The 25,332-nt window shown below is 35.9% G+C and overlaps 1 protein-coding gene and 1 pseudogene across 5 annotated transcripts in view; both read left to right on the top strand.

Moving 5' to 3' along the window:
- EIPR1 (EARP complex and GARP complex interacting protein 1) overlaps positions 1-25,332 on the top strand; it is a 216,551-nt gene that overhangs the window by 168,330 nt on the left and 22,889 nt on the right. For all 5 annotated transcript variants that reach the window (XM_074209575.1, XM_074209576.1, XM_074209579.1 and 2 more), the window contains one exon: positions 17,362-17,461. In XM_074209575.1, the coding sequence (XP_074065676.1) occupies positions 17,362-17,461 (100 nt within the window). The remainder of the gene's footprint in view (positions 1-17,361; positions 17,462-25,332) is intronic.
- Positions 1,321-5,965, top strand: LOC141504520 (ras-related protein Rab-2B pseudogene; annotated as a pseudogene).

Here is a 25,332-nt window from a genome sequence, read left to right as displayed (position 1 = left end):
GAGGTAGGATTACAACCAACAATCAACTACTCAGCAAAACCAAGTATAGTTCATCTGAGGGGAAAATAGACATTTAGTGAAACAGAGGACTTTGATGCATTCTTGATGAATAGATAATTTGATTTTCAAATTACAGGATTCAAGAGCATAAAAAGGTAAACAAGAAAGGGAGGAAAGGGATATAATAAGGACTTAATAATGTTTACATTGTTCAACAATGTTTGCATTGCTACATGTGAAGATGATACTTGTAACTCCTAAGACTTTTCTCATCATTATGGCAGTTAGAAGAATTGTGTCTGTGTGTGTGTGTGTGTGTGTGTGTGTGTGTGTGTGTGTGTGTGTGTGTGTGTGTGTCTTTGTGTGTGTGTGTGTGAATATATATATATATATATGCATACACACATAAACATCTATATGTATATGTAGACAGAAGGCACAAGTATGAGTTGAATATGAAGGAATGATAGCTAAAAAATAAAATTAAAGGGTGAGAGAGTTATATTGGGAGAAAGGGAAAAGTAGATAATGCAATTTAAAACAATTCTGAGAGACTGATTGGCTAATAGGACAAAAAAAAGAAAAATGACAAATGTTGGAGGGGATATGGGAAAAATGAGACATTAATGCACTGTTTGTAGAGTTGTGTACGGAGATTCAAACAGCAATTTGGAACTCTGCCCTATTTAAAACCCTACTTACTCTTTGATCTAGCCATACTACTACTAGGTCTGTATTCCAATAGAGATAAAAAATAAAAATGAAAAAGACGTCTATGTATAAAAATGTTTATAGCAACTCTTTTCTGTTGGCACAGAATTGGAAATTGAAGGGGTGCCCATCAATTGGGGAATGACTGAATAAATTATGGTATGTAATTATGATAGAAAACCACTATATTGTATTTTAAATAATGAACAGGATGCTCCAGAAAAACTTGGAAAGATTTATGTGAGCAGATGCAATGGGAAATGTATTGTGTACAAAGTAACAATAATATTATAAGAAGATCAGCTATGAATGATGTAGCTATTCTTAACAATATAATGATCCAAGACAACTAAAGGACTTGGGATGAAAAATGCTATCCATCCCCCATGAGAGACCTGATGGTTCATATTGAAGCATTCCTTTTTTTTTTTTTTACTTTATTTTTTCTTGTTGGTTTTTGGGGAGGGGGTGGGGAGATTCTATATTTTCTTTCACAACATGATGGAAATATTTTGCCTGGCTACATTTGTATAATCTATAAACAAGATTACATATCTAGGATAAGAAGGAAAGCTATAGAATGAAGAAAAACCCTTTGGATCAGATTTCTCAAAGAGCGATTGGGATCCAAGAGACATAAATATATACGTATATATAATGACCAAATATTATATATACATATTATATATGTGTGTATGTATTCATGTATATTTCACATATATACATGCATATTATAAAAATGACATTTTCTAGTAGATAAATGGTCAAAGGATATATTCAAGCAGTTCTCAAAACAGCAGCTGCAAACTATTAATAGCCACATGAAAGAATGTTCCATATCCTAATATTGAAAGAAATGCAAAGCAAAAACAACTCCCACCCAGAAAATTAGCAGAGATGATAAAAGAAAGTAAAAGTGAATTGAAGTAACTGTGAGAATATAGTAACCTATTAGTGCATTGGTGGTCGAGAACATGAATCAGTACAACTATTTAGAAGGCAATTTGTAATTATGAAAAAAAGTTAATGAAATATCCATACCCTTTGACCCAGAGATTTTGAATTGCTAGACTTTTAATTCAAGGATACCATTACTAAGAAGAAAGTCCCCCATGCATACCCCAAATTTTGTAGCATTTAAATGAATTTAATTTCATTGCATTTCAGTGAATTGGAAACAAAGCAGATGCCATTTAGGTTATAGCTAATATGGAATTATGGATTATGAATACAGTAGAATATTATGCTGCAAGAAACAGTTAATATGATGAATATAGAGAAACATGAATATAGAGAAATATATGAGTTGCATAATGAAGTAAGTAGGGTCATGCAAACAATAAACACCATGATTACTACAATGTATAAAGAAAAAAATTCCACAAAACAAAGCGAAATATTCTAAAAACTAAAAAGGAAAGACATGACTCTAAACTAAGAGATATGAAAAGATACTTTCACTCCCTTGCAAATGTAAGAACTTCACAGATATGTTATATTGCATATAGTTTCACACTTTTTCAATACATTGATCACTTTTACTGATTTTTTTCCTCCTTTTTTCCTTCAAAAATATTGTTATTATGGGATGACTCTAAGAGCATCAGGAGGAGAAGGGGACATTGGGAGAAATTTGGTGATTTAATAAAAAGATTAATAAAAATTTATTTTAAAAAAATGTGAACCCAAGCCTTAGTGTATCTGTGCTGAAAGAAACTTATATCCATTAATGGAATTCATTGATTGAAATGTGATTCAAGGTGATGTGATGTGTCTCTGTGTGTGTCTCTGTGTATGTATGTATGTATATATGAATAAAATCAAGTTATTTATTAACTCAGACAGCAAAAGCTTACTACTATCTCTTCCTGTTACTTCTGCTTTTACAGATACAGATAGATACAGATACAGATACAGATACAGATAGTCCAGGGCCTTTGAGTGACTAGAAGCTTATCCCATCACCTGATTCGCAGTTACTGAGATAGAAATTATTTTGAGCCTCTCCACAGTCCAGGCATATCCTTTCTGCCCTATCATTCTGTTGTAACATATGTTTTTTTGAGGACTATCACGGCCAGGTTGGCTGGATTGTAGAGAAAGGAAAGTAGTTCATAGTGAAGCTAGAGGAGTGTGTTGAAGCCATGTTGAAAACATCTTAAACATGAAACATAGGAGTATGTATTTAACCCTAGAGATTACTCTCAAAGGCATTCTCTCCTTTCTGAAACAAAATTTAACTATACATTTCTCCCTTGAAACCCTTATCTGCTCAGAATTCATTCTGATCCTGTTAGTGCTTGACCCTGGTATATACCCTCCTCCTTTCTTATTCCTGTTCCTATGCTTTAGAACACTTCTAGAGGCAGTGCCACATCCATGAAATCTCGGTCCACTAAATTTGTATATCCTTTTAGTCTTACAAGGTAGACTCTTATCACACTGCTTCCAATGGCTGTTTTAAATTTCTCTCCTCAAGCCACCCAGAGCTCTTCCATCTCCTTCTTTCTCAGCATATGACCTTACTTTGCCATTTTACTGAAGAAATCATCCATCCTTTATTAAGTCCCTTCTTCTCTTCTAGTCCTCTCTCAGTCCCTTTACAGCTTCCCCCTTTCCTTTTATTCAATATGATATTTAGTGACTCTTCTTGTGAAGACCCTTGATCCTGCTCATTTTGGACTTATTTGACTTCTCCACCATGCCCCTCCACCTTTTTCTCTCTTTCTCCTTCATAATTTCAGCTTTCTTTTGTGTTTTGTCTTCCTCCATTAGATTCTTAGATCTGTTTGTATCTTCAGCACTTAGGTCAGTGCCTACACATAAAGGCTGCTCAATATGTATTTATTGTTGTTTCCTTGTAGGAGCTAGCCTCAGTAATTATTTCCTCTCCTCATCTTCTATCTCTCCCTTTCTATTGGCTTCTTCTCTACTCCTAGCTAGCATTCCCAGGTTTCCCTCATCCTTATATAGGTTGTTCTTTCCAAAGGCAAAGCGTATATTATCATTCTATAACCATTGCATGTTACAGCTTTTCAATTTCATATTGTTACTTATGTTGAGCCTTCAGAGAACTCTTGGAGTGTGCCTTACTACCCTTTCATGAAGTCTTTTTTTTATCATTTCTTTATTTATTCTTATTTTGTACAAATAATGTTTTTTATACATTACTAAAACATTCTTGTTTAAGAGTAAACATAGGCGTGGCTAGACAGGCTGGAGGTGGGTGGTCAGAGGAGTCAGGAGGACCAGGCCTCGGGACCATGACTTATGCTTATCTCTTCAAGTACATCATCATCTGGGACACAGGTGTGGGCAAGTCATGCCTCCTCCTGCAGTTCACAGACAAGCGCTTCCAGCCTGTCCACGACCTCACAATAGGTGTAGAGTTTGGGGCCCATATGGTCAACATTGATGGCAAACAAATCAAACTGCAAATTTGGGACACAGCTGGGCAAGAATCATTCCATTCTATCACCTGTTCCTACTACAGGGGAGCAGCTGGAGCCCTACTGGTGTATGACATTACAAGATGTGAAACCTTCAACCACCTCACTTCTTGGCTAGAAGATGCTTGGCAGCACTCCAGCTCCAATATGATTATCATGTTGATTGGAAACAAGAGTGACCTAGAGTCTCGAAGGGATGTGAAAAGGGAAGAAGGAGAGGCCTTTGCTCGGGAGTATGGGCTTATCTTCATGGAGACCTCAGCCAAAACTGCCTCTAATGTTGAAGAGGCCTTCATTAACACAGCCAAAGAAATATATATAGGAAGATCCAGCAGGGCTTATTTGATGTCAGCAATGAGGCAAATGGCATCAAGATTGGGCCTCAACAACCAACTTCAGCATCATCAGGACCTAGCTCATATCAAAGGAATTATGAAGGCACAGGTGACAGCTCTAGCTGTTGCTGAATTTCTGGCCGTAGTATCTGGTTCTGCTTGGGACAGTCCCCTCATGCAGCAGACTTGAGGGAAGAGGTTCTGGTTGCTTTGGCCAGTGGAAGCCTCATCCCCAGGTGTGACATCCCGTCCTTCCATCTGACTAGAGAAGAATTTGTGCCCTTAACTGACCATTTCCTATAGATTAGGGCTCCTCTCTCTTCCTTCCCTCCTCCCAACTCCCATCCTCATATTTTAATTTCTAAACTGTTAGGGGCAAGGCTGAGACTCACTAGAGTTCAAAGATAAGCAAACATTGAATTTTTTTTTTTAGCACAACCCTGCTGCCCATTATGAAGTGTTAACAAGTGTCAGAGATCTTCTGAGTCAACATGTCAAAGAGTAAGGATCTAGTATATCATGTGGGAATAGATTTGCCAACTCGGAAATTTCCACAGCCTTTTTATTTCCTTCCCTTTGGGGATCCATTTGTTACTTTTTCAAGTAACTTTTTGTTACTTGTAGAGAACACATGGTTCCTTCTTCGAGAGCATTTCAGAGTTAATGAACAATTTTCTATGTAAGCAACTCCTCTGCCTTGCTAATTTGTATCTCTTAGGGTTCTGTTTTAAAGAAGTAAATGAACTTCTTGAGGCAGTTCAGAACCTAGGGTCTCTTTTTGTATGACATAAAGAAAATAATCCTTACTCTACTCTTTAGAGACCATATCTAGTCAAAAACCCCAAATAACTGAATCTTTAGTAAATGATCAACCTTTTTCACTATAAATCCTCTAATCAAGAAAAACTGCTTGTTCTCAGCTTGTTGCACGTGACTTTTGTTCCTACCTCCTTGCCTTTTCATATGCTAATCCATGTTCTTCCACATCTTGAGTTTAAGAATAGCATTTGTCCCAAAGTCAACCCCACCAAATTCTAATCAATCTACCACTCAGTGCCCCTTCAGCCTTCATAAACTCAGTATTATATTAATTTGTACTTTTTCCTTTGTAAATAAATCATCAGTTGTTCTTGTGGAGGACCTTATCTTCCCCACGTAGAGTGTAAACCCCTTGAGGGCAGGGACCATTTCTTCTGTTGCTTTGTGCTTCTCCTTCCTTTCCAGTTCCCTCACAGTGCTTAGTGTTGCACATAGTACATATACTCTTTAAATCTGACTGACTTAAAAAGACATAGAACAGCTTTATTACATGCCTTTTCTGAGGCTTTGGAAGCACCTTTTAGGAATATATCCCAATCTCTTCCAACTGCTAGTCCTGATATCCATATTTCTATTTTTTCCCTTCTCAGGATCCACATTCATTTATCTTCCCTGGTACCATTTCTAGGATCTTTACTTCCACTCCATGCAGATTATATAGGAAGTCTGACTGCCTCTAGGCAAGCAAATCAGCATGTACTTTTCCAGTCAGTCCTATATTTCAAAAAACATACGATGCTGTCTCTGTAAAAATTTGCTGTACTCCCATTCCCCATCACATGTCTTCCCAATTCAGCCCCTGTAGCTTCCTGCTTAGGTCACTCAGTCACCCTTTTCCACACTGGTGCCTCATGGATTTTCTTTTACTTTGTTTTTTTAATTATTATTATTATTTGCTGTTGAATTGTTTCATTATTAAATATATGCATGCATTAAAAAAAAGAATAAACATAATATCCCCTACCCCCACAAAAAATATAGACCCGCATGAATGATAAAGCAAAGGGGAGAGAAAAAAATTAAAATTAAAATAATAATAATAATAATTTTAGGTATGGCCAGGTAGCGCAGTAGATGGAGCCCTAGCCCTGGAGCTAGGAGCACCCGAGCCCAGATCCAGCCGCAGACACCCAACAATCACCCAGCTGTGTGACCTTGCACAAGCCACCCCAACCCAATTGCCCTGCAAAAACAAACAAAAAAAAAGACCCAAAATAAAATAAAATAGTAAGAATAATAATAGTAGTAGGGGCAGCCGGGTGGTAGACAGAGCACTGGCCCTTGAGCCAGGAGCACCTGGGTCCAAATCCGGCCTCAGACACCCAACAATCTCCCAGCTGTGCGGCCCCAGGCAGGCCACCCAGCCCCATTTGCCCTGCACCCTCCCCTAAAATAATAATAATAATAATAATAATAATAATAATAATAATAATAATAATAATAATAAATGTGCTTCCAACACCACCAGCTCTGTCATGGGTTGATCACATTCTTTATGATAAGTCCATCACAAAAGTTACTTCCATATTTTTCCACCATTGCCTTTGCTGATCACAACTCCCTCTATTCATACTTCTCCACTACCATGTACTATATTTTCTCTCTCCTTTCACTCTGTCTCTCCTGTAGGGTAGCTGAGTGGCACAGCAGACAGATCCCAGGACCTGGGCCCACATACCACCCCTTAGGCCCAGCATCCACCCAGCCCTATGGTCCCGGACAGACCATCCAATCCCAGCCCCTTGCAAGAAGTAAAAAAGAAAGTGTGTTATATCTGAGCACTCTCCCCCATGGTCCATCCTCTCCTCTATCACTCACATCCCCCCTCCCCCTTCGCTCCTTCCTACTCCAGATGTCTATACTCCATTGAGTATATATGCTGTTTCCTCTCCTAGCCACCTCTGATGAGAGCTAAGATTCCCTCATTCCCCCTTGCCTTCCTCCCTTCTATATCATTTCAATAGCTCATTATAATGAAAAAAAATCTTATTATATGACATATCTTAACCTATTCCTCCTCTCCTTTTTCTTTCTCCCATTACATTTCCCTTTTATCTATTGACTCCATTTTTACACCACAATATATCTTCAAATTCAGCTTTCTCCTGTGCTTCATCTATAAAAGCTCCTTCTACCTGCTCTATTAAATGAAAAGGTTCATATGAGTATTCTCAGTATCATTTTTCTATACAGGAATACATGTACTTCATCATCATTAATTCCCTCATATTTTCCCCTTCTCATCCACTCTCTATGCTTCACCTGAGTCCTGTATTTGAAGATCAAACCTTCTGTTCAGCTCTGGCCATTCCAACAGGAACATTTGAAATTCCTCTGGTTCATTGAGAGTCCATCTTTTTCCCTGGAAGAGGATATTCATTTTTGCTGGGTAGTTGATTCTCAGTTGCATTCTGAGCTCTTTTGCCTTCCAGAATATTATATTCCAAGCCCTATGAGTTTTTAATGCAGTTGCTGCTAAGTCCTGTGAGATCCTGATTGCAGCTCCATGGTATTTGAATTGTGTCCTTCTGGCTGGTTTTAATATTTTCTCTTTGACTTGGGAGTTCTGGAACTTGGCTATAATACTCCTGAGGGTTGGTTTTTTTGAATCTCTTTCTCGGGGAGATTGGTGGATTCTCTCCATTTCTATTTTGCCCTCTGCTTCCAGGATATCAGGGAAATTTTCCTTTAGTAATTCTTTGAAAATGATGTCAAAGCTCTTTTCCTGGTCATGACTTTCAGGTATTCCAATAATTTTTAAATTATCTTTCCTAAATCTCTTTTCACATCAATTGTTTTTTTCAATGAGATGTTTCACATTTTCTTCTAATTTTTCATTCTTTTGGTTTTGAAGTATTGTGTCCTGATTCCTTGTAAAATCAGCAACCTCCCTCAGTTCCCATTCTTTGTCTGAAGGATTTGTTTTCCTCAGGGAGATTTCTTATCTCTTTTTCCATCTGGCCATTTCTGCTTTTTAAAGCATTCTTCTCAATATCTTTTTGAACTGTTTTAGCCATTTGACTTATGCTGGCTTTTAACATGTTATTTTCTTCAGCATTTTTTTGGATCTCCTTGACTAAGCTGCTGACTTTTTCATGTTTTTCCTGCATCTCTCTCATTTCTTTTCCTAATTTTTCTTCTATCTCTTTCACTTGATTGTCAGAGTCTTTTTTTGAGCTCTGTCATAGCCTGAGCCCAATTTCTGGAGTCTTTAGATGCAGGAGCTTGTGCTTCCTCATCTTCAGATTGAGTGGTTTGCTCCTTCTTGGGATCACAGGCAAAGTATTTCTCAATGGTTTTCCTCTTTTTTCTCTGCCTAGTCATTTCTCCAGCCTGAGCCTGGTTTTGGGGTGCTTCCTGAGCTTTTGAGTATTATTGGGACACCTCCCCACAAGGATCACTGTGTGTGAGACTCTGTCTTCCCTCCCTCCTGGTCTGTGAATGACCATAAGCGACCCGCTCTGCCACGGGGCTGAGGTGGGGGGCCTGCTGTTCTATGGGGGGCCTAGACTGCGATCAGGATCTGAATGTGGTCAGAAGCCCAGAGTCCCATTCCAGGGACAGAGGACTGAGCCAGACAATCTCTCTCCATTCCCCTCCCTAGGCTCAGCACTCATGCCCTGGGGGCTCCTGCTTACTGGCTCTGCCTGCTTCTGGTTCCTGGATCTGGGCTGCTACTAGCTGTGCTCCCTGAGGGCTGGGCTTCACGTGCTTGCTCTGGCAGAGGTCTTCCCACTGATCCCCCAAATTGTGCCTGGTGCTCCCCCGGGTATAGGTCAGGAAACTGCCCCCGCTGCTGAGAGCCATGGCTCCCAGAGCCCTGGGGCTGCCTCCGGGAGGCTGAAGTTCTTTTGCTCTGGTGGGCCGCCCCTCTGACCCCCGTGGAGCCAAGAATTTTTCCTCTTCCAGGTTACCTTGGGTTGGAGGACTCTCTCACTGCATCCTTCTGTGGATTCTGTCTCTTGAAAAATTTAGTTAAGAGTCCTTAGCTTATAAGTTTTGAGTGACAGCACCTAAGAAATGATCCTCTCTTGTTGCCATCTTGGCCCCCCCCCCCCCCAATATGAAGTCTTATGTGTTAAGTGACTCTTTAGTTTTTCTTTATCCTATTCTCTGATGTTTTTTTTTAGGTTTTTTTTTTTTTACAAGGCAAATGGGGTTAAGTGGCTTGCCCAAGGCCACGCCACACAGCTAGGTAATTATTAAGTGTCTGAGACCGGATTTGAACCCAGGTACTCCTGACTCCAAGGCCGGTGCTTTATCTACTATGCCACCTAGCCCCCCCCCCATGTTTTTTATAATAGATATTATAATGCTTTGCTTTTTATTGTAGCCCTCAGAAGAAAGGTATTTTCCCCCCAATAAGAATTAAGCCTTTCTTAATAAAGCCTTCACCTAGAAAGACTGTGAACTAAACTATATTCTGAGATATTACTTTCTTCATTCTTCAGTTTTTAAACAACTTCTTTTAGAATCATTAAATGTATTTTTGTCTCTATGTACAAGAAAACTAACTTCTGTAGCTACATTAAAATTCAGTTTATTGTTTCCTTTGATAATAACCATAAGATTCATAAGCTTTCTCATGGAGGAATAAATCCCTCAACCCACACAAAAGATAGAAACATTGGTGGCAGGTAGAGTGAAGTGGATATAGACTATCTTATAACATTTATTTTTTTAAAATAGCTCCTTAATCACTTATTCTTTTTCTTTTGAGAAAATAAAAACCAAAACCAGTTAAGTAAAATCATGTGGGAAATTGACTTGCATCTGACAGCATATGTATCCTTCCAAACCTATAATTTCCCATCTCTAGTGAAAGAAGAGAGGTGGATTTGTTTCTTCTTTGGGGCCATGTTTGATCATTACACTCCTATGTATTCAGTTTTGTTTTAGTATTATTTTTGTTTATATTATTTTAGTCATTTTGAGTATTGTTTTCTTTTTTTCTTATTTCATCCTGCATTAATTTATTACAAGTCTATCTATGCTTCTGGATTCTTCATTTATTATTTCTCAAACATTCAAATGGATCTGTGATTGTATCAATTTGTATGTTTTTTTTTAGTCATTCAGATCCATTTTTGCTCATCCTATATAAAACTTTTTTTTAACAGAGAATCCACCCATTATCTGAGAGACCTTCCTTCCTTTCCATAAATTTAAAAGGATATCACTAGAACATTTAGGATGTCTATTTGTTGGCCATCACTCTTTCCACTTGACCAACTCATCTTCTTTCCTCTCATACATTTTCTTAAAGACATTCTTTTTTCCCCTATATTTCTTCAAAGTTCTTCTTTTGTTATATATTTTGCTCATACTAACTTGCTCCTTTTGGTGGAGTTAGGTGCCCTTTCCATTGCTCCTTGTGTGGTATTCATTTTCAATCCTTCAGACTATAGGTGTCTCCCAACTTCTCCCAAACATAGTCAATATTGGTAGAACATTGTTATTAAAAGGACATCACAGTAGTATTCCCTTACGTACCATAATCAATTAATCGTTTAATTGTCTATGGATATCATTTATTGTTTATAATTGTTGGTACTTGCCTTCCCCACTAAAAGTTCTGTGAAGATTATCTTGGTATACATGGCACTTTCTTTGGATATATTTTAGAGTGGATTCTATGAAAGAAAGGGCATGGATATCTTTCTTACTTTTTCATTTTATTGCAAATGGTTTCTTGAATGGTTAAATCAATTCATAGTTACATCAGTCATGTATTAGTATGCCTATCATTCACAACTCATAAATATTGTTATTTCCCTCTTTAGTCATCTTTGCCAATTTAGATAGTTTTTAATATTATTGGTAATTTGGAGAGTATTTCATGTGGTTGTCAAATAGTTTGTAATTCTTCCCTTGAGAACTATTTTTTTTAAATCATTTACCTATGCAGAATGACACCTGGTCTTTTATACCTGCATTATTTCCCTTTATGTTTTGGATATCTGCCTTTTGTCAGAGATATTTGATTCAAAAATCTTTTTCTCAACCATGGTTTCTCCTTTTATTCCAGCTGCATAGATTTATTCATACAAAAGCTTTTCAATTTAATACAGTCAAAAAAGTTTGTTTTATCTTTTCTGATCTCTCCTATATCTTTTTTTTTTGCTTTGGATTTGTCATCCTGACCATAGTTTTGAAACACATCATTTCAGTATCTTCTTTTTTTTTTAATATGACTTTTTGCTGTAAATTAGGTGTTTTGTACTTATATATAATATTAGTATAAAATGATCATCCAACCTTTTTTTTTTGGTAAACTACCTAGTATTTTTTTAATGGGAAATTTTCCCCTAAGCTTATATTTTTTTGGGGGGGGGGGAAGTGTTATTGACTATTAGGCTGATAAGTTCAATTGTTTTTCCTGATTCTTATTTAATCTATTCTGTAAAAATCTATTCCTTTTTCTTCCTGATCCTCCTGCCTCTCATATACTTGTTTATTTTTCATATGTAAGTAATCCCCTAAATTTTTGCTAATCTAATTTTTCATTTTTTAACAAGTATTAACAAAAATAATAATGATGATACTTATATAGTACTTTTTAAGTTTTACAAGTATAGTGTACTGTCCACTATGCCAAACTTCCTCTGGTTTGAGATATTTTTTATGTACAGTTTAATGAATTTTTGTGCATGGTTCCAAATTGCTTTCCAGAATGGCTGTACCAGAATGGAGATCACAGCTCTACCAATGATTTGACAGTTAAAAACATTTATTGTTTACTGTATGCAGGTACTATACTAGGTTCTGGGGATACTAAGAAAAGTTCAAGATATTTTCTGATCTCAAGGATCCAGTTATATACAAACAAGCTACATAGATGATAAATTAATCAATCTAGTACTGCTAGGCCCTCCTTGTTTAAAAAAATTATCCCCTGAGATTCTTTTTTTTATTATTCATCCAGCTATATTTTGTTGTTATTTTTCTGGTTTTGTTAAGGAATTTTTTTGTTGTTTGAAATAGCACTGAATAAGTAAATTATTTTAGTTAGTAATATAATTTTTATTATATTTGCTTGGCCTAACCATGAATAATTAATATTTTTGCAATTATTTTTATACATAATGTATTAGTTGGTTTGATACCAAAATCATATTTATATCATTGAAAGAATTTGGTAGTATCCCTTCTCAGGAAAGCAAATTTCAAAGTCATAAAGACAGGTTGGATCCCCTAGCCAAAAGTTTTATGGGAAAAGTTGGTTCAAGAGAAATGAGAATATGAAATAAAGATTAAAAATTTTTAGTAAATGTGGAGCTATATTAAAAAAATCCCAGAAAATCTATCAACTGGTTAGTTTAAGATAAAAATGAATAAGAATAGATATCTTGCATTCCATACATAAGAGAAGCTTGATGCTAGAAATGCTAAATCTTAAATCAAGTTAAAGCCTGTAGTGAAGCTAAGGGCAACAAAAATATTTTCTAAAGCTATGTTGGGGTAAAGAGAAAAATCAGAAGGAATAGGTCTACTGTTTACAATGGCTGGGATGATGTTAATGGATGACAAAGAAAGTATAGAAGTGATGTATTTACTTGATACCTGGGTTGGGTTTGGGTTTTTTGTTTTGATTTGTTTTGACCTGGAAAGAATAACTTAAAAGTGGCTAATAGGAAATTTTGCAATAAGAAAAGATTAGGAGAGCACTTAATTGTCTTCAATCACCAGACCTGGATAAACTATAACCTAGAGTATAATTACCAGAGTGATTTTCCTAAAACTGAGGTCTAACCATGCTAATCTCCTATTCACTAAACTCTAATAAATCCCTATTACTTTTAGGATCTTCACTTTCTGGTCCCTTACTACTTTTACAACATTCCTACATGTGCCTACCATTAATTTACTCAAGCCATGTTGACCTATTTGATGTCCCTTATTAACAAAATTCTGTTTCCTGTAGGTGTCTTTTTAATGACTGTGTCTTGTGTATGGAATGTACTCACCTCCCTGTCTTCCTTCAGACCTCAACTTAGACACTACTCCATTGAGGAGGCCTTTCTTATTTCTTCTGCCTTCCAGTGCCATCCCTCATATGATTTCTTGAATAAATCTAGTAAGATATTTGTTACATTATCTAGTAGAATTTCAGATCTTTGTGGTCAGGGACTGTTTCACTTTTGTCTTTATATCACTAGCCCTTACTTGGTACCTGGCACAAAGCAAACACCTAATAAATGAATGTTGATTGTTATGATTGAAAATCCTCTGTCATTGAACTTTGAAACAGTCAGAAAATGGCAGAAGTACTCAGAACTTGAAATAGAGAAATGATGTCCTGAATTTCTAAAACAGTAATAATAATAATAATGATAATTTTAATTAGTAAATAGTAGATAATATTTTTATAGTGCTTTAAAACTGAGAAGCTCTTTCTTTATATGATTTCATTTGAAACTCACAATAGCCATTTCAGGTTAGTGCTCTTATGATCCCCATTTTATTGATAAGGAAACTGAGGCTCCAAGAAACTTTTACTCAGGAGTGTTCAGATCTGAAGTTGGTGACTTGGCTTCAACTCCTCACAGAATTCTAGAATGTGTTATGGAAGATATAAAAGGTGTCAGCTTCATATATACAAAAGTATTTATTGCAGCAATTTTGTGGTAGAAGAAATTGGAAACTGGAAGCATATGCTCATTTGGTAATTGGCTAAACAAGTATTGGTATATGTATGTGATGGAATACCATTGTGCACCAAAAAATATTGAAAGGAATTGTATGAACTGATACAGAGTGAAGTGAGCAAAATCAGAATGATATATTCAATAATAACAATATTGTAAAGATAAGCAATAAAAGACTTAGGGACTCTGAGTCACAAAATGACCCACTACAATTCCCAAGGACTCATAATTGCCAGATAAAGATGTGATGGTCACAGAGTGTAAATGGAAGCATTTAAATTAAAAAAAAAGTTTAAAATTTGACATGGTCAGTGAGTGTATTTGTTTTGTTTGACTATGCATGTTAGTAATTCATTTTTTTCTTGATTTTTCAAGAAAGTTGGTGAATGTGGAGAGGTAAAAAGGAAGGAGGAATACAGACCTTAAAATAAAATAAAATTTAATTAAAAATTTTTTGATACAAGTATCATCCTCAATTTTTCACTTTCCCTCTTTCTCCCGATATCTAATCTGTTGCCAGGGTCTGTCAGTTTTATCTTTGTAACATTTCTAATATACATCTCCTTTTCTTCTCTGACACTGTTACTACCCTGGTGTAAACCCTTTTCACTTCTTGCATTAACTATTGCAGTAGCCTGCTTCTGGTCTCCCTATCATAAGTCTTTCTCCACTCCAATCCATCTTCATTCAGTAGCCAAAGTAATCTTTTTAAAGCACAGCTCTGACCATGTTATTCCCTACTCAATAAACTGCAGAGGTTCTCTATCATCTCTATGATAGAATGTAAAATTTTCTTTTTCATGTTCAAAACCTTTCATAACATTCCCCTCAAGTGACTCCACCCCACTATGACATTGACTTTCTTGTTTGGATAAGACACTCCAGTTTTAGTCATCAGGTATTTTCACTGTCCTTCATGCTTGGAAATCTGTCTCTTCTTATCTCCAAAATATTTTGGTGTTGCTAGCTTCCAGTTGTGCTTAATAATTATTTATTGCTTGACTGACATATCATTAAGTGAAGACTTCATCAAAAATAGAACACACCTGATTAAACCTGTTTAATTTTTTAAAAGCTTGTTAGGTAAGTTGGGGGTATTCCATAGACATTGACACACCTGAATTTCAGGATTGTATTTGACAGTCTTTTTTTATTTTATCTTTTGGAAAAGGCAGAAAGATATGGGCTAGATAATTAATTGGATTCAAAATTAGTTGAATAATTTTACCCAAAGATCTATTAATGGATCTGTGAATTTGAATATGAGGTCTTTAATGGTATTCTTCAGAGTCTGTCCTTGACTTTCTATTCAATGTTTTTATCAATGATTTATATTTATATTATAAATTACATATCTATCAAATTGGTATGTGATAGGAAACTTGTAGAGAGAATGAACACTGGATGAAAAAATTAAAATCTGAGGAAATTTTCATTTGATTGTATATATATATATATATATATATATATATATATAGTCATTATCTTCTGTTCCATGGCTGTTTTATATCAAATTTCCTCTATCTAACCTAGGTAGAGTCATTTGTTCTGCAAAAGAGTGGAGAACTTAGTGTAAATTAACTATTACAAATGAAAAAAACAACTTGTATGTGATCTATTAATAGTCATTAATAATTAATAGACCTATTAATAATTAGTAATATTAATTAAATATCATCTTCTACAGAGAGAGGACATTACAGCACTATTCTTCTTTAGTTTTGTCTTTGTTTTATTTTTTAATTAGAATTTTTTGGCCATACTACAGTGAATTTTCCATGAGTGCAGACCATCAAGGAAAGACTCATGATGTCTGTTGATGTCATCACTGTAGGGATAGAAAATAATCTGAGTTTGGGCATGATTTAGAGGAGTTAATTTGGATGAAAGAACTTCTTTAGGTTGCTTCTAACTGATTTTATGAATTGCTAATATAATGTAATTTGGTTAATATACATTTTCTCTAAGTGCTAAAAACATGACATTGTGACTCATGAGTATCTAACCCAAGGCCATTGGGAGACATCATTCTTTAGAACTGTGTCCATTCTTTTCTATGATTTGAAGAAATATTATGTTTTACAAAAGACCTAAAATGATATTACAGTGTAGGAACGCACACACAAAAACTCTTAATGAGTTAGTATCATATTTAATATAATAAATTAATCAGGTTTTGGAGTTTTGAAGCAACAAAATTATTTTGGCTCTTTATCAATGAAACTGATTAATCTTAATTCTTATGTTTAATCTAATTGTTTCTAAAGTATGTTTTTATTCCCATGATGACTAAGTAATTAGATATTAAGAATATAAAACAATAGAAAAATTCTGTTATATTAGGTAGAATTCAAATTGCTCACAAAGATCAAGAATTGTAAGTGTCAAATTGCAAGAGATCTTTTATCAGAGTTGTCAGGATTTTTTTTGTTTTTGTTTCACTAATTATTTAACTATCATATTTCAAGATTGTTGGACAATAAAAGAAATTTTTGAAAAGTAACAATAATATTACGATTAAGTTTATATCCCAAAGAAATTTTTTTAACAGGAAATGGGACCTAATTATGCAAAAAATATTTATAGCAACTCCTTTTGTGGTGGCTAAGAATTGGAAATTGATGGGATTCTCAGTGATTGGGAAATGACTGAACAAGTTGTGACATATGATTGTGACAGAATATTATTGTACTATAAGAAATGACAAGCAGAAAAATAAAGGGGGGCGGCTAGGTGGCATACTGGATAAAGCACCGGCCCTGGAGTCAGGAGTACTTGGGTTCAAATCCAGTCTCAGACACTTAATAATTACCTAGCTGTGTGGCCTTGGGCAAGCCACTTAACCCTGTTTGCCTTGCAAAAACCTAAAAAAAAAAAAAGAAAATAAAGAAATGATAAGCAGGATGATTTCAGAAAAACCTGGAAAGACTTACATGAACTGATGCAAAGTGAAGTGAGCATATCCAGGAGAACATTGTATGCACAGTAACAACAATATTGTATGATAAGCAATTATATATGACTTAGATGTTCTCAACAATTCTCAACACAATCTGAAAGAACTCATGATAAAATATGCTATTTGCTGAACTGATATATTTTGAACACAAACTGAAGTATTTCCTCCCTTCCTCCCTTCCTTCTATGCAAAATGACTAATAAAGAAATGTTTGTATTATTATACATATGTAAACCTATATCAGATTGCTTACCATCTTAGGAAGAGGAAAGAAGAGAGAGGGATAGAGTTTGAAATTCAAGACTTTAAAAAAATATTAAAATTGTTTTTACATGTAATTGGGAGGCAATTATAATATTAGTTTCTAAAGAAAGTTTATTAGAATGGTAGATATTTAAACAATGTCCTGCATTAATTTTATATTCCTTTTATTTTTGCAGTGTTACATGGGAACCGATGGGTGATGGTAAAAAGATCATTTCATTGGCTGATAACCATTTGCTATTGTGGGATTTACAAGAAAGCTCAAGCCAAGCTGTGGTAAGGAAAAGGAATTAGAGAAATTTTTGTTTTGGTTAAACTTAGGGTGGTTTCTAAATTAAAACTCATGTAAAACTTCAACATTGATAGCAATTCAATGAATGACTCTTTGAACTAAGCTCAGCAGATTTCACAACTGACTCTTTGTCCTCCCATTAATTTTAATAATTTTAGTTTGTCAAAGATGTCCATGAATACCTTACTGAAATTCTATCATTGTAATTTCTCTCATGGGATAATATCAATTTGTAGGATATATCAGTATGAAATTAATCAAGCTATTATGTTCTACATGCTGAATCTGATATTTTAAATGGATTGTTAGAATAAGATCATAGTCATAGGATTTTTAAGGTAGAAGAGATGAACTCTATAGATGCAAAGAGAAAAAGGATTCATATGTAAAAAAATGTGATATATATATGTTTCAGCTCTTTTTATACTGACAAGGGACTGGAAACCAAGAGGGAAAGGTGCCCGTCAATTTGGAAATGGCTGAATAAATTACATAGTATATGCAAATATTTGTAAGGGATGACTTGAAGGAAAGCTGAGAAGACTTGTATGAACTGGTACAGAGTAAAATTAGTAGAACTGAAAGAACAATTTGCATGTAAGGTCAGTATTGTAAAAGACTATCAACTTTTAGAAATAAAAGAATTCTGATCAATCAAATTCCAACTATGATTACAGAGTTCGGGAGAAGGATGAAGGATGCTATGTACCTCCATATGTGTGTGTGTGTGTGTGTGTGTGTGTGTGTGTGTGTGTGTGTGTGTGTGTGTGTTTTAGAATTTTGCAAGGTGAATGAGGTTAAGTGGCTTGCCCAAGCCCACACAGCTAGGTAATTATTAAGTGTCTGAGACCGGGTTGGAACCCAGGTACTCCTGACTCCAAGGCCGGTGCTTTATCCACTACACCACCTAGCCGCCCTGTGTGTGTGTGTGTGTGTGTGTGTGTGTGTGTGTGTGTGTGTGTGTGTGTGTGTGTATTTCAAGGATTTATCCCCACCCCCACTCCCACTTCCTTCCTCCTTTTTCCAAAAAAGCTAACAGTATATTTTGGAAAGAGAGAGTAGAGATAAGTTAACCTCTTCCCCCTTCCAAAAAAAAAGACAAAAAAGCAGAAGGGATCATATAAAACTTTGAAAAATGTATGTTAAATTGATTATACATTTAAAAAAATAGCAAGCTCTACAAAATAGATTTGCAATTTCGTGAATGAGCCTCTTTTGTTCTACAATATATATGGAAATGCTCATTTTATTTGATGTTTGTTTAGCTCAGAATAAAAATAAGAAAAATGTTTTAGAGGTGAATTCCAGTAGTACATCTACTTTTGTATGTTTCTGTAACTGTCAGGCATCCTGAGATATAGTAGGGGATATATTTTTGGACAATAAAGATTGCTCTGCTAGGAACCACTTGGTATGTGAATAACTAGAATGTCCAGAAGAAACAAAGTCTGATACATTCAGCAGGTTTTTATCTTTCCCAACTCTTCACTGCCATCTTATAATCAAACTGCTAATGTATCCTTAGACCCTAAGCTATCTAAAAATGATTTTATGGTAGGGTGATTAATCTGTAACTTATTTTCTGCAGACACCAATTTAGTTTTCTTTCTCCTTTTTTATTCTCTGTCAGCAGTTCTGTCAATATCACTTTGTGATCCTCCATTGTAGTATTTAATACTGAAACCTTCCTATTGATTTCAACCATCTTTACACCAAACCTCTCAATTTTTTTTTTTATTGTTTGAGGATATTACCTTCTGTGGTGAATCTAATCTTATGCTCCCTGCATCATTACCTTTTGCAATTAAATTGTAGATTCTTTGCCATTTATAATCATTAGCAGAACTCAGGAGAGGTCTAGAGCCCACACTTTCCACAGGGTCTTCAGGTTCTGATGTTGGGGGGAGCCATATTGGATAAGATTTCCATTTACATTTGATCTTACTTGTCTGGAGATCAAGTAGTACTCAATAACTACAGGAAGAAATTGCTTTTATCAGCATATAAATGATGGCAGAAAGGGAAAACAAAATAATACTGAGAGTACTCTGTTGGGAATTTTCTTTTTCTTTTTCTCTTAAGGGTTTTCTGAAGGAGAATGGACATTGAATAAGTATATATGAGGAAAGGTTGGAAAGGTGACACCATTTAAGAACAGGTTGGATATGTTGGGTAATGGTGAAGAAGGACCTGAGTTTCAAATGCCTAAGGAATGCTGAATTTGAGAAGGCAAGTGGGTGGTGTGGTACTGGAGTTCAAGAGATATAGGCTATGGAGAGAGAGAGAGAGAGAGAGAGAGAGAGAGAGAGAGAGAGAGAGAGAGAGAGAGAGATACAAGGATGATATGGCTAGATTCATTGAACCCATGGGAGATGATGAAATTGCCATGTGAAATAGTATATAGATAGAAGATTCAGAGCATAAGACAGCCGTAATTAATAGGCATGGCCTGAATGAAGATCTGGCAAAGGAAACAAAGAAGGAGCAATCAGGAGCCAATAGAGAAGAACAAGGAGAGAATGATATCACAAAAAAACCTGAAGAGTTCAACAGTGTCAAAGGCTCCAGAGAAATCAGGAAGGACAAGGATAGGGAAACCATTATTTGGATGCAGCAACACCAGATCATTGATTACTTTAGTTTATTTGTGAACTGCAGGTTCACCAGAAATGATGAGGTGAAGGAAAGTGATGTAAATAAAACCAGACTTGTAGATTAGAGCCTGATTATTGCACATATTCTTAAATTAAAGGCAGGATGGCTTAGGGGAGAGAGTTTTGAATTTGAAGTTTGAGAGACCTGGGTTCACCTTTTCTGATGCTTAGTAACTATGTGACTATAAGCAAGCTCCTTAGCCTCTCTGAGCTGCAATAGTCTCATCTATAAAATGGAGACAATTATACTTGTACAGTTATGAGACTCAAATGAAATAATGTTTATAAAATATGTTTTGAATTTTAAAGTATTCTTTCAATGTCAGTTTATGAAATAACAATGATTAGGATGACACCTGCAATCTGTCCTAGAGACCATAGAGACATACAGCCTTTGAACAAGAACTTGACCTGATCAGACCATTATCTTGAGATTATTCTGCTAGCTTTGTGGAGGATGCCTTGTAGTTGGGCTCAGAAGCCAGGTAGAGAGAGAAGTTGAACAGTTAGTGGTTAGTGAAGAAGTAAAAGAAGTTAGCATACATTCTTCTTTCTAGGACTTTGATAAGAAAGAAAGGTTAATGAAGTGAGAAGATAGGAGGGTCAAATGAAGTTTGGGGAGGGCCGCTAGGTGGTGTAGTGGATAAAGCACGGGCCCTGGAGTCAGGAGTACCTGGGGTCAAATCCAGTCTCAGACACTTAATGATTACCTAGCTGTGTGGCCTTGGGCAAGCCACTTAACCCCATTTGCCTTGCAAAAACCTAAAAAAAAAACTGCTTTAAAATTCTTTGGGGTGGCTAGGTGGCGTAGTGAATAAAGCACCGGCCCTGGAGTCAGGAGTACCTGAGTTCAAATTTGGTCTCAGACACTTAATAATTACCTAGCTGTGTGGCCTTGGGCAAGCCACTTAACCCTGTTTGCCTTACAAAAACCCTAAAAAAAAAATGAAGTTTGGGGTTTTTCCTTTTTTTTTATGGATGTGGGTGGAAATGAAACCAGTAGATTTAAAGTGAGAGGAATTGATTGATGGGGCAAAAGTTGTGAAGAAAACTTTAGGGACTGAGTCACAGTTGAAAGTGTAGTCTTGGTAATGAGAAAGGACTAACTACCTCATTATCTAAGTATAGAGCAAATGAGAAAAGAGTGAAAATGTAGTTGAGTTTTGAGGTGGGGAACTGAAAAAAATCAGGAAGCTCAAGTCATTGGTCTTGATTTTTGTAAGAAATATCAATCATCTGCTGAGAGAAGGAACTAGAGATGCCAGTGATCACTTGAGAGAAGATTGGAACAGTTGTTGTGGAGAATGATCATTTATTTGCAGATAATAACAAGATTGTTGGAGCATTAGGATTCAGCTTTAAGAATTGCCTTCAGAGTATTGGTCTTCTTTTGAATTCCTCAATGATGGTAAATCTTTATTCTTTAAGGGTGAGATAGTTTTAGGAAGTCAAAATCATTCAGCATCAACTGTAAGGCATACCATAATTAAGATGAGTAATTGTCTCTGGTCACTTTGTTCTTAGACTCTTTCAATTTAATTCAGTAAACAGTTATTAAGCATTTTATATGGTCCAGGCACTGTGCTAAATTCAGGGGATACAGATAAGAAAAACAGACAATGCCTGCCTTCAAGGAGCTTACAATGAACCAAGAAATGAAGCTGAAAGGGCTGGGGAGGGGGTGCTCATCATTGGGAGTAGTCTCCCATGGAATCCATGCCAAGTAGAACTGCTGATGGGAAATGGAGTTATCTGGAATGTTGTGAGTCTCTATTAAGGAAGACTTTGGGAGGAGTCCATTGCTCTGCCTTCCAAACAAAGAGATTGGGCAATTGGGATGAGTTGAGAAACTGTATTCAAAGTATTGTCTGGTGATGAGATTTCAGGTGATCAACCTATCCTCCAGAGCTGAGAGATGTTCTGTGGAGTCTTCTCTCTCATCTCTCTAAACTCTCACTTAACCTCTCTGGATCTGTTTTATTATATGTAAAAATAATGAGGGAATTGTATTAGATGAGCTCTGAAGTCCTTTGTAGTTCTAGAGCTATGATTCTATGATATTGTCTACTTCAGAAAGGCACACCTTGCCTCCCTATCCTTAAGAAATTTTTGCTCATCCCAGGCATCTCCCCAAACTGACTTCCCTTAGCTCTCCTTTCACAATTATACTCCTAAAAATGCTGTCTACCCTTTCTGTTTCCACTTCCCTACTTCCCACTTACTTCTTCCAGTCCCTTGTAATCTGGTTGCCAACTCCATCAACTGAAATTGTTCTCTTTGAGGTCACCAGGGATCTAGTAATTGGTAAATTCAATGACTTTTCTTAGTTATAATTCTCTTAAGTTCTTCATAGCATTTGACAGTGACCACTTTCTGAATACTCTTTCCTTGGTTTTCATTTTCTATTGTGGTTCTTTTCCTACATATCAGATTAAAATTTCTAAGTGATTTTTGTAGCTTCATTATCCATATTCTGCCCTTATGCATAGGTATGTCCTGGAGCTTCATCGTTCTCTTCTCTATCTAAACTCTCTTGGTGGTCTCATCAGTACCCATAGATTAATTTATCTTTCTAGATAGTTGATTCCTAAATGTTCTATATCTAGCCCTCATCTCTCTTCTGAGCTCTAGTCTCACGTGTCCAACTACCTGTTTGGCATCTCCACTAGAATGCTACCTAGGTATCTTAAATTAAACATGTCTAAAGCAGCTCATTATCTTCTGTCCTAACCTTACCCCAGTTCCTAATTTTCCTACTGTTTTTGCTATCATTCTTCTATTCACCCAAGTTAATAACTTCAAGATTGACTCTTCATTTTCACTCACCCCTCTCCTCTGATATTCAGTCATATGCCAAGTCTTGTCTATTCTTATTCTTCCTCAAAGTCTCTTCCATCCATTCTATCCTTTTTAATCTTACCATAGCCACTCTGTTGCAGGCCTTCATCATCTCTAGTCTGGGTCATTGTACTAAATTCCTACTTGTAGGCTTCTTGTTTTCTGCATCTCTCCTCCTGAACCAGCTGCCAGAGTACAGGTCTGATGTCCTGATTATTGTATATGGTAATAAATTAGAAGTATGAATGCTTAGAGATAATCTTTGACTTGAAGTAGGAAGATCTGGGGTCACTTCCTCCTCGAATACTTAGCAGTGTGACCACCAGCAAGTCACTTTGAGTTGCAGCTTCCTCATCTCTTAAATGAAAACAATAATCGAGAAGCTTCTTTCTCTGCTCAGGGAGCTTCAGTGGTTCCCCGTTGCCTTTAGGATAGAAGAGGATCCTTTGTTTGGCATTTGATGCCCTCACATTCTCATCCAGTTTATTTTTATCAGCTCTTTATATCTCTTTGCATGTTCTAGTCAAACTGTTCTGCTTACTAATCCTTGTATATGATATTCCATCTCCTACCTCTCTACTTTTTCTTTCATCATGCTTGGGATTCTTAACATCTTAGAATCCTTGAGTAGTTATGGATAAGATTGCATTCTGTGCGGTTGGAGTGAATATTGAGGAGATCATAAGTATTGTGTATTGGAATTCTGGATGCCTCAGCGCCTCAAGCTCAACATGTCTAGAAATAAAACTCATCACCCACTCCCCTATTTCCAACTTCCCTCTTCCTATTGGTAGACCTACCATCCAGTCTTGAAAACCTTAGAAACGTCTTTAACTCTCTCATCACTATCACCCTCTACAGCAAGGGTTTCACAGAAATAGACCCTTGTGGATCATATATCAACTCCAAACCACAAATTAATATCTATATTTTATTAAATTTTTATTTATTAACTATTTCCCCATTACATTTTAATCTGGTTTGAGGTATTTGGGAGTTTTGGGGGCAGCAAGTTTGATACCTCTGTTCTTTATCTAATAAATTGCCAAGTCTTCCTGTCAGCTTTTTTCTTAATAATTTCCACTAACTTTTTTCAAACTATCATCAGTGCTTATCTAGACTATTGTGAAAAGTCTCCTCCAATTTCTCTCCTTTACAATCAATTTTCTCTGTTCAAAATTGTCTTCTTATTGCATAAATCTGGCCATTTTGCTCCCTTGATAAAAAAAAAAACCTTCAGCAGCTCCCTATTTACCTCTTGAATAAAATTAAGCTTCTTAGTCAGACATTTATGACTCAATTAACTTCCCTAGCTCTATTTTGATCTAATTTTCTACACATTCCTTCCAGGCAAACTAGACTAATAACAATTCTCTGATCATATTTTGCCTTGTTTAGGCTCCATTTTTTCATATAGTCCTATCTTCTTCTGGAATGTACTTTTCCCCATTCTGTTCCCATTTAAGTGCTTCTCCTTTTTGAACCTTAACCTTGTTCTTCTGCCTCTCTTCCTTTGCTCCGTTTTTAGAATCTAAGGTGATCATCTTACTAAGCCTCCATTTTTGTTCTTCTTACTTCTCATCTCTCATGCCTCGTTGATCTTACTTTTTCATCTTCAGTATTTCTATATCAACAAACTAATTTTCTATTGCTGACAAATGTGCATAGGTCACCTCAACTGATAGGCCATTTTTTCCATGACACCTTTGCTGATCCCCTACATGAATGAAGCTCTTTATCTCTATTTTTCCAAATACTTTTGTTTAGACCCATCCTTCCCTTATACTTAGCACATTCTACTTTGTATCATACTTATTTGAGTAGATGTATTAATATTCTTTGTAAATTGCTTGGGGTTGGGACTAAGCTATTTTTTTATGGTTGTATCCTCAGTGCCCAATACAGGGTTTTGTACATAGTAGGTACTAATGATTTACTGAATTTAATTAAATGGGAAATAAAATGATTAAAAGTATTAAGACTAAGTTTTCTTTAACACTTTATAAACTCACTCAAGGCAATTCTAAAATGGTCATAAAATGTTTTGAACAGTGACATTCCTACTTCAGGTAACTGTAAATTCATCTTTGTGGGTATTCTCCCACCATATATCTGTGGCTTATAAAATTCTTAGAATCAAAATTCCAGATATAAAAACATCAATGTATTAATTAGGCCAGCAAATCATCAGTAAATTGAGACCAGTGATTTCTTGGTGACCAGAGATGTAAAGGTCACCTTAAATCCCAGTCTGTCTTCCTTTATTGAAACTTTTTCTGGCAGTCTGAATACAACTATGATTGGTGGACAGTTAATGAGAAGGTGGACTGAGTTCTCAAATCCTGTTTGGGGGATGAAAATTG

The sequence above is a fragment of the Macrotis lagotis genome, chromosome 1 (genome assembly GCF_037893015.1).
Source record: "Macrotis lagotis isolate mMagLag1 chromosome 1, bilby.v1.9.chrom.fasta, whole genome shotgun sequence".
NCBI lineage: Eukaryota > Metazoa > Chordata > Mammalia > Peramelemorphia > Peramelidae > Macrotis > Macrotis lagotis.
Note: the sequence above shows the minus strand (reverse complement) of the source record. Positions and strands in the feature narration are given on the sequence as shown.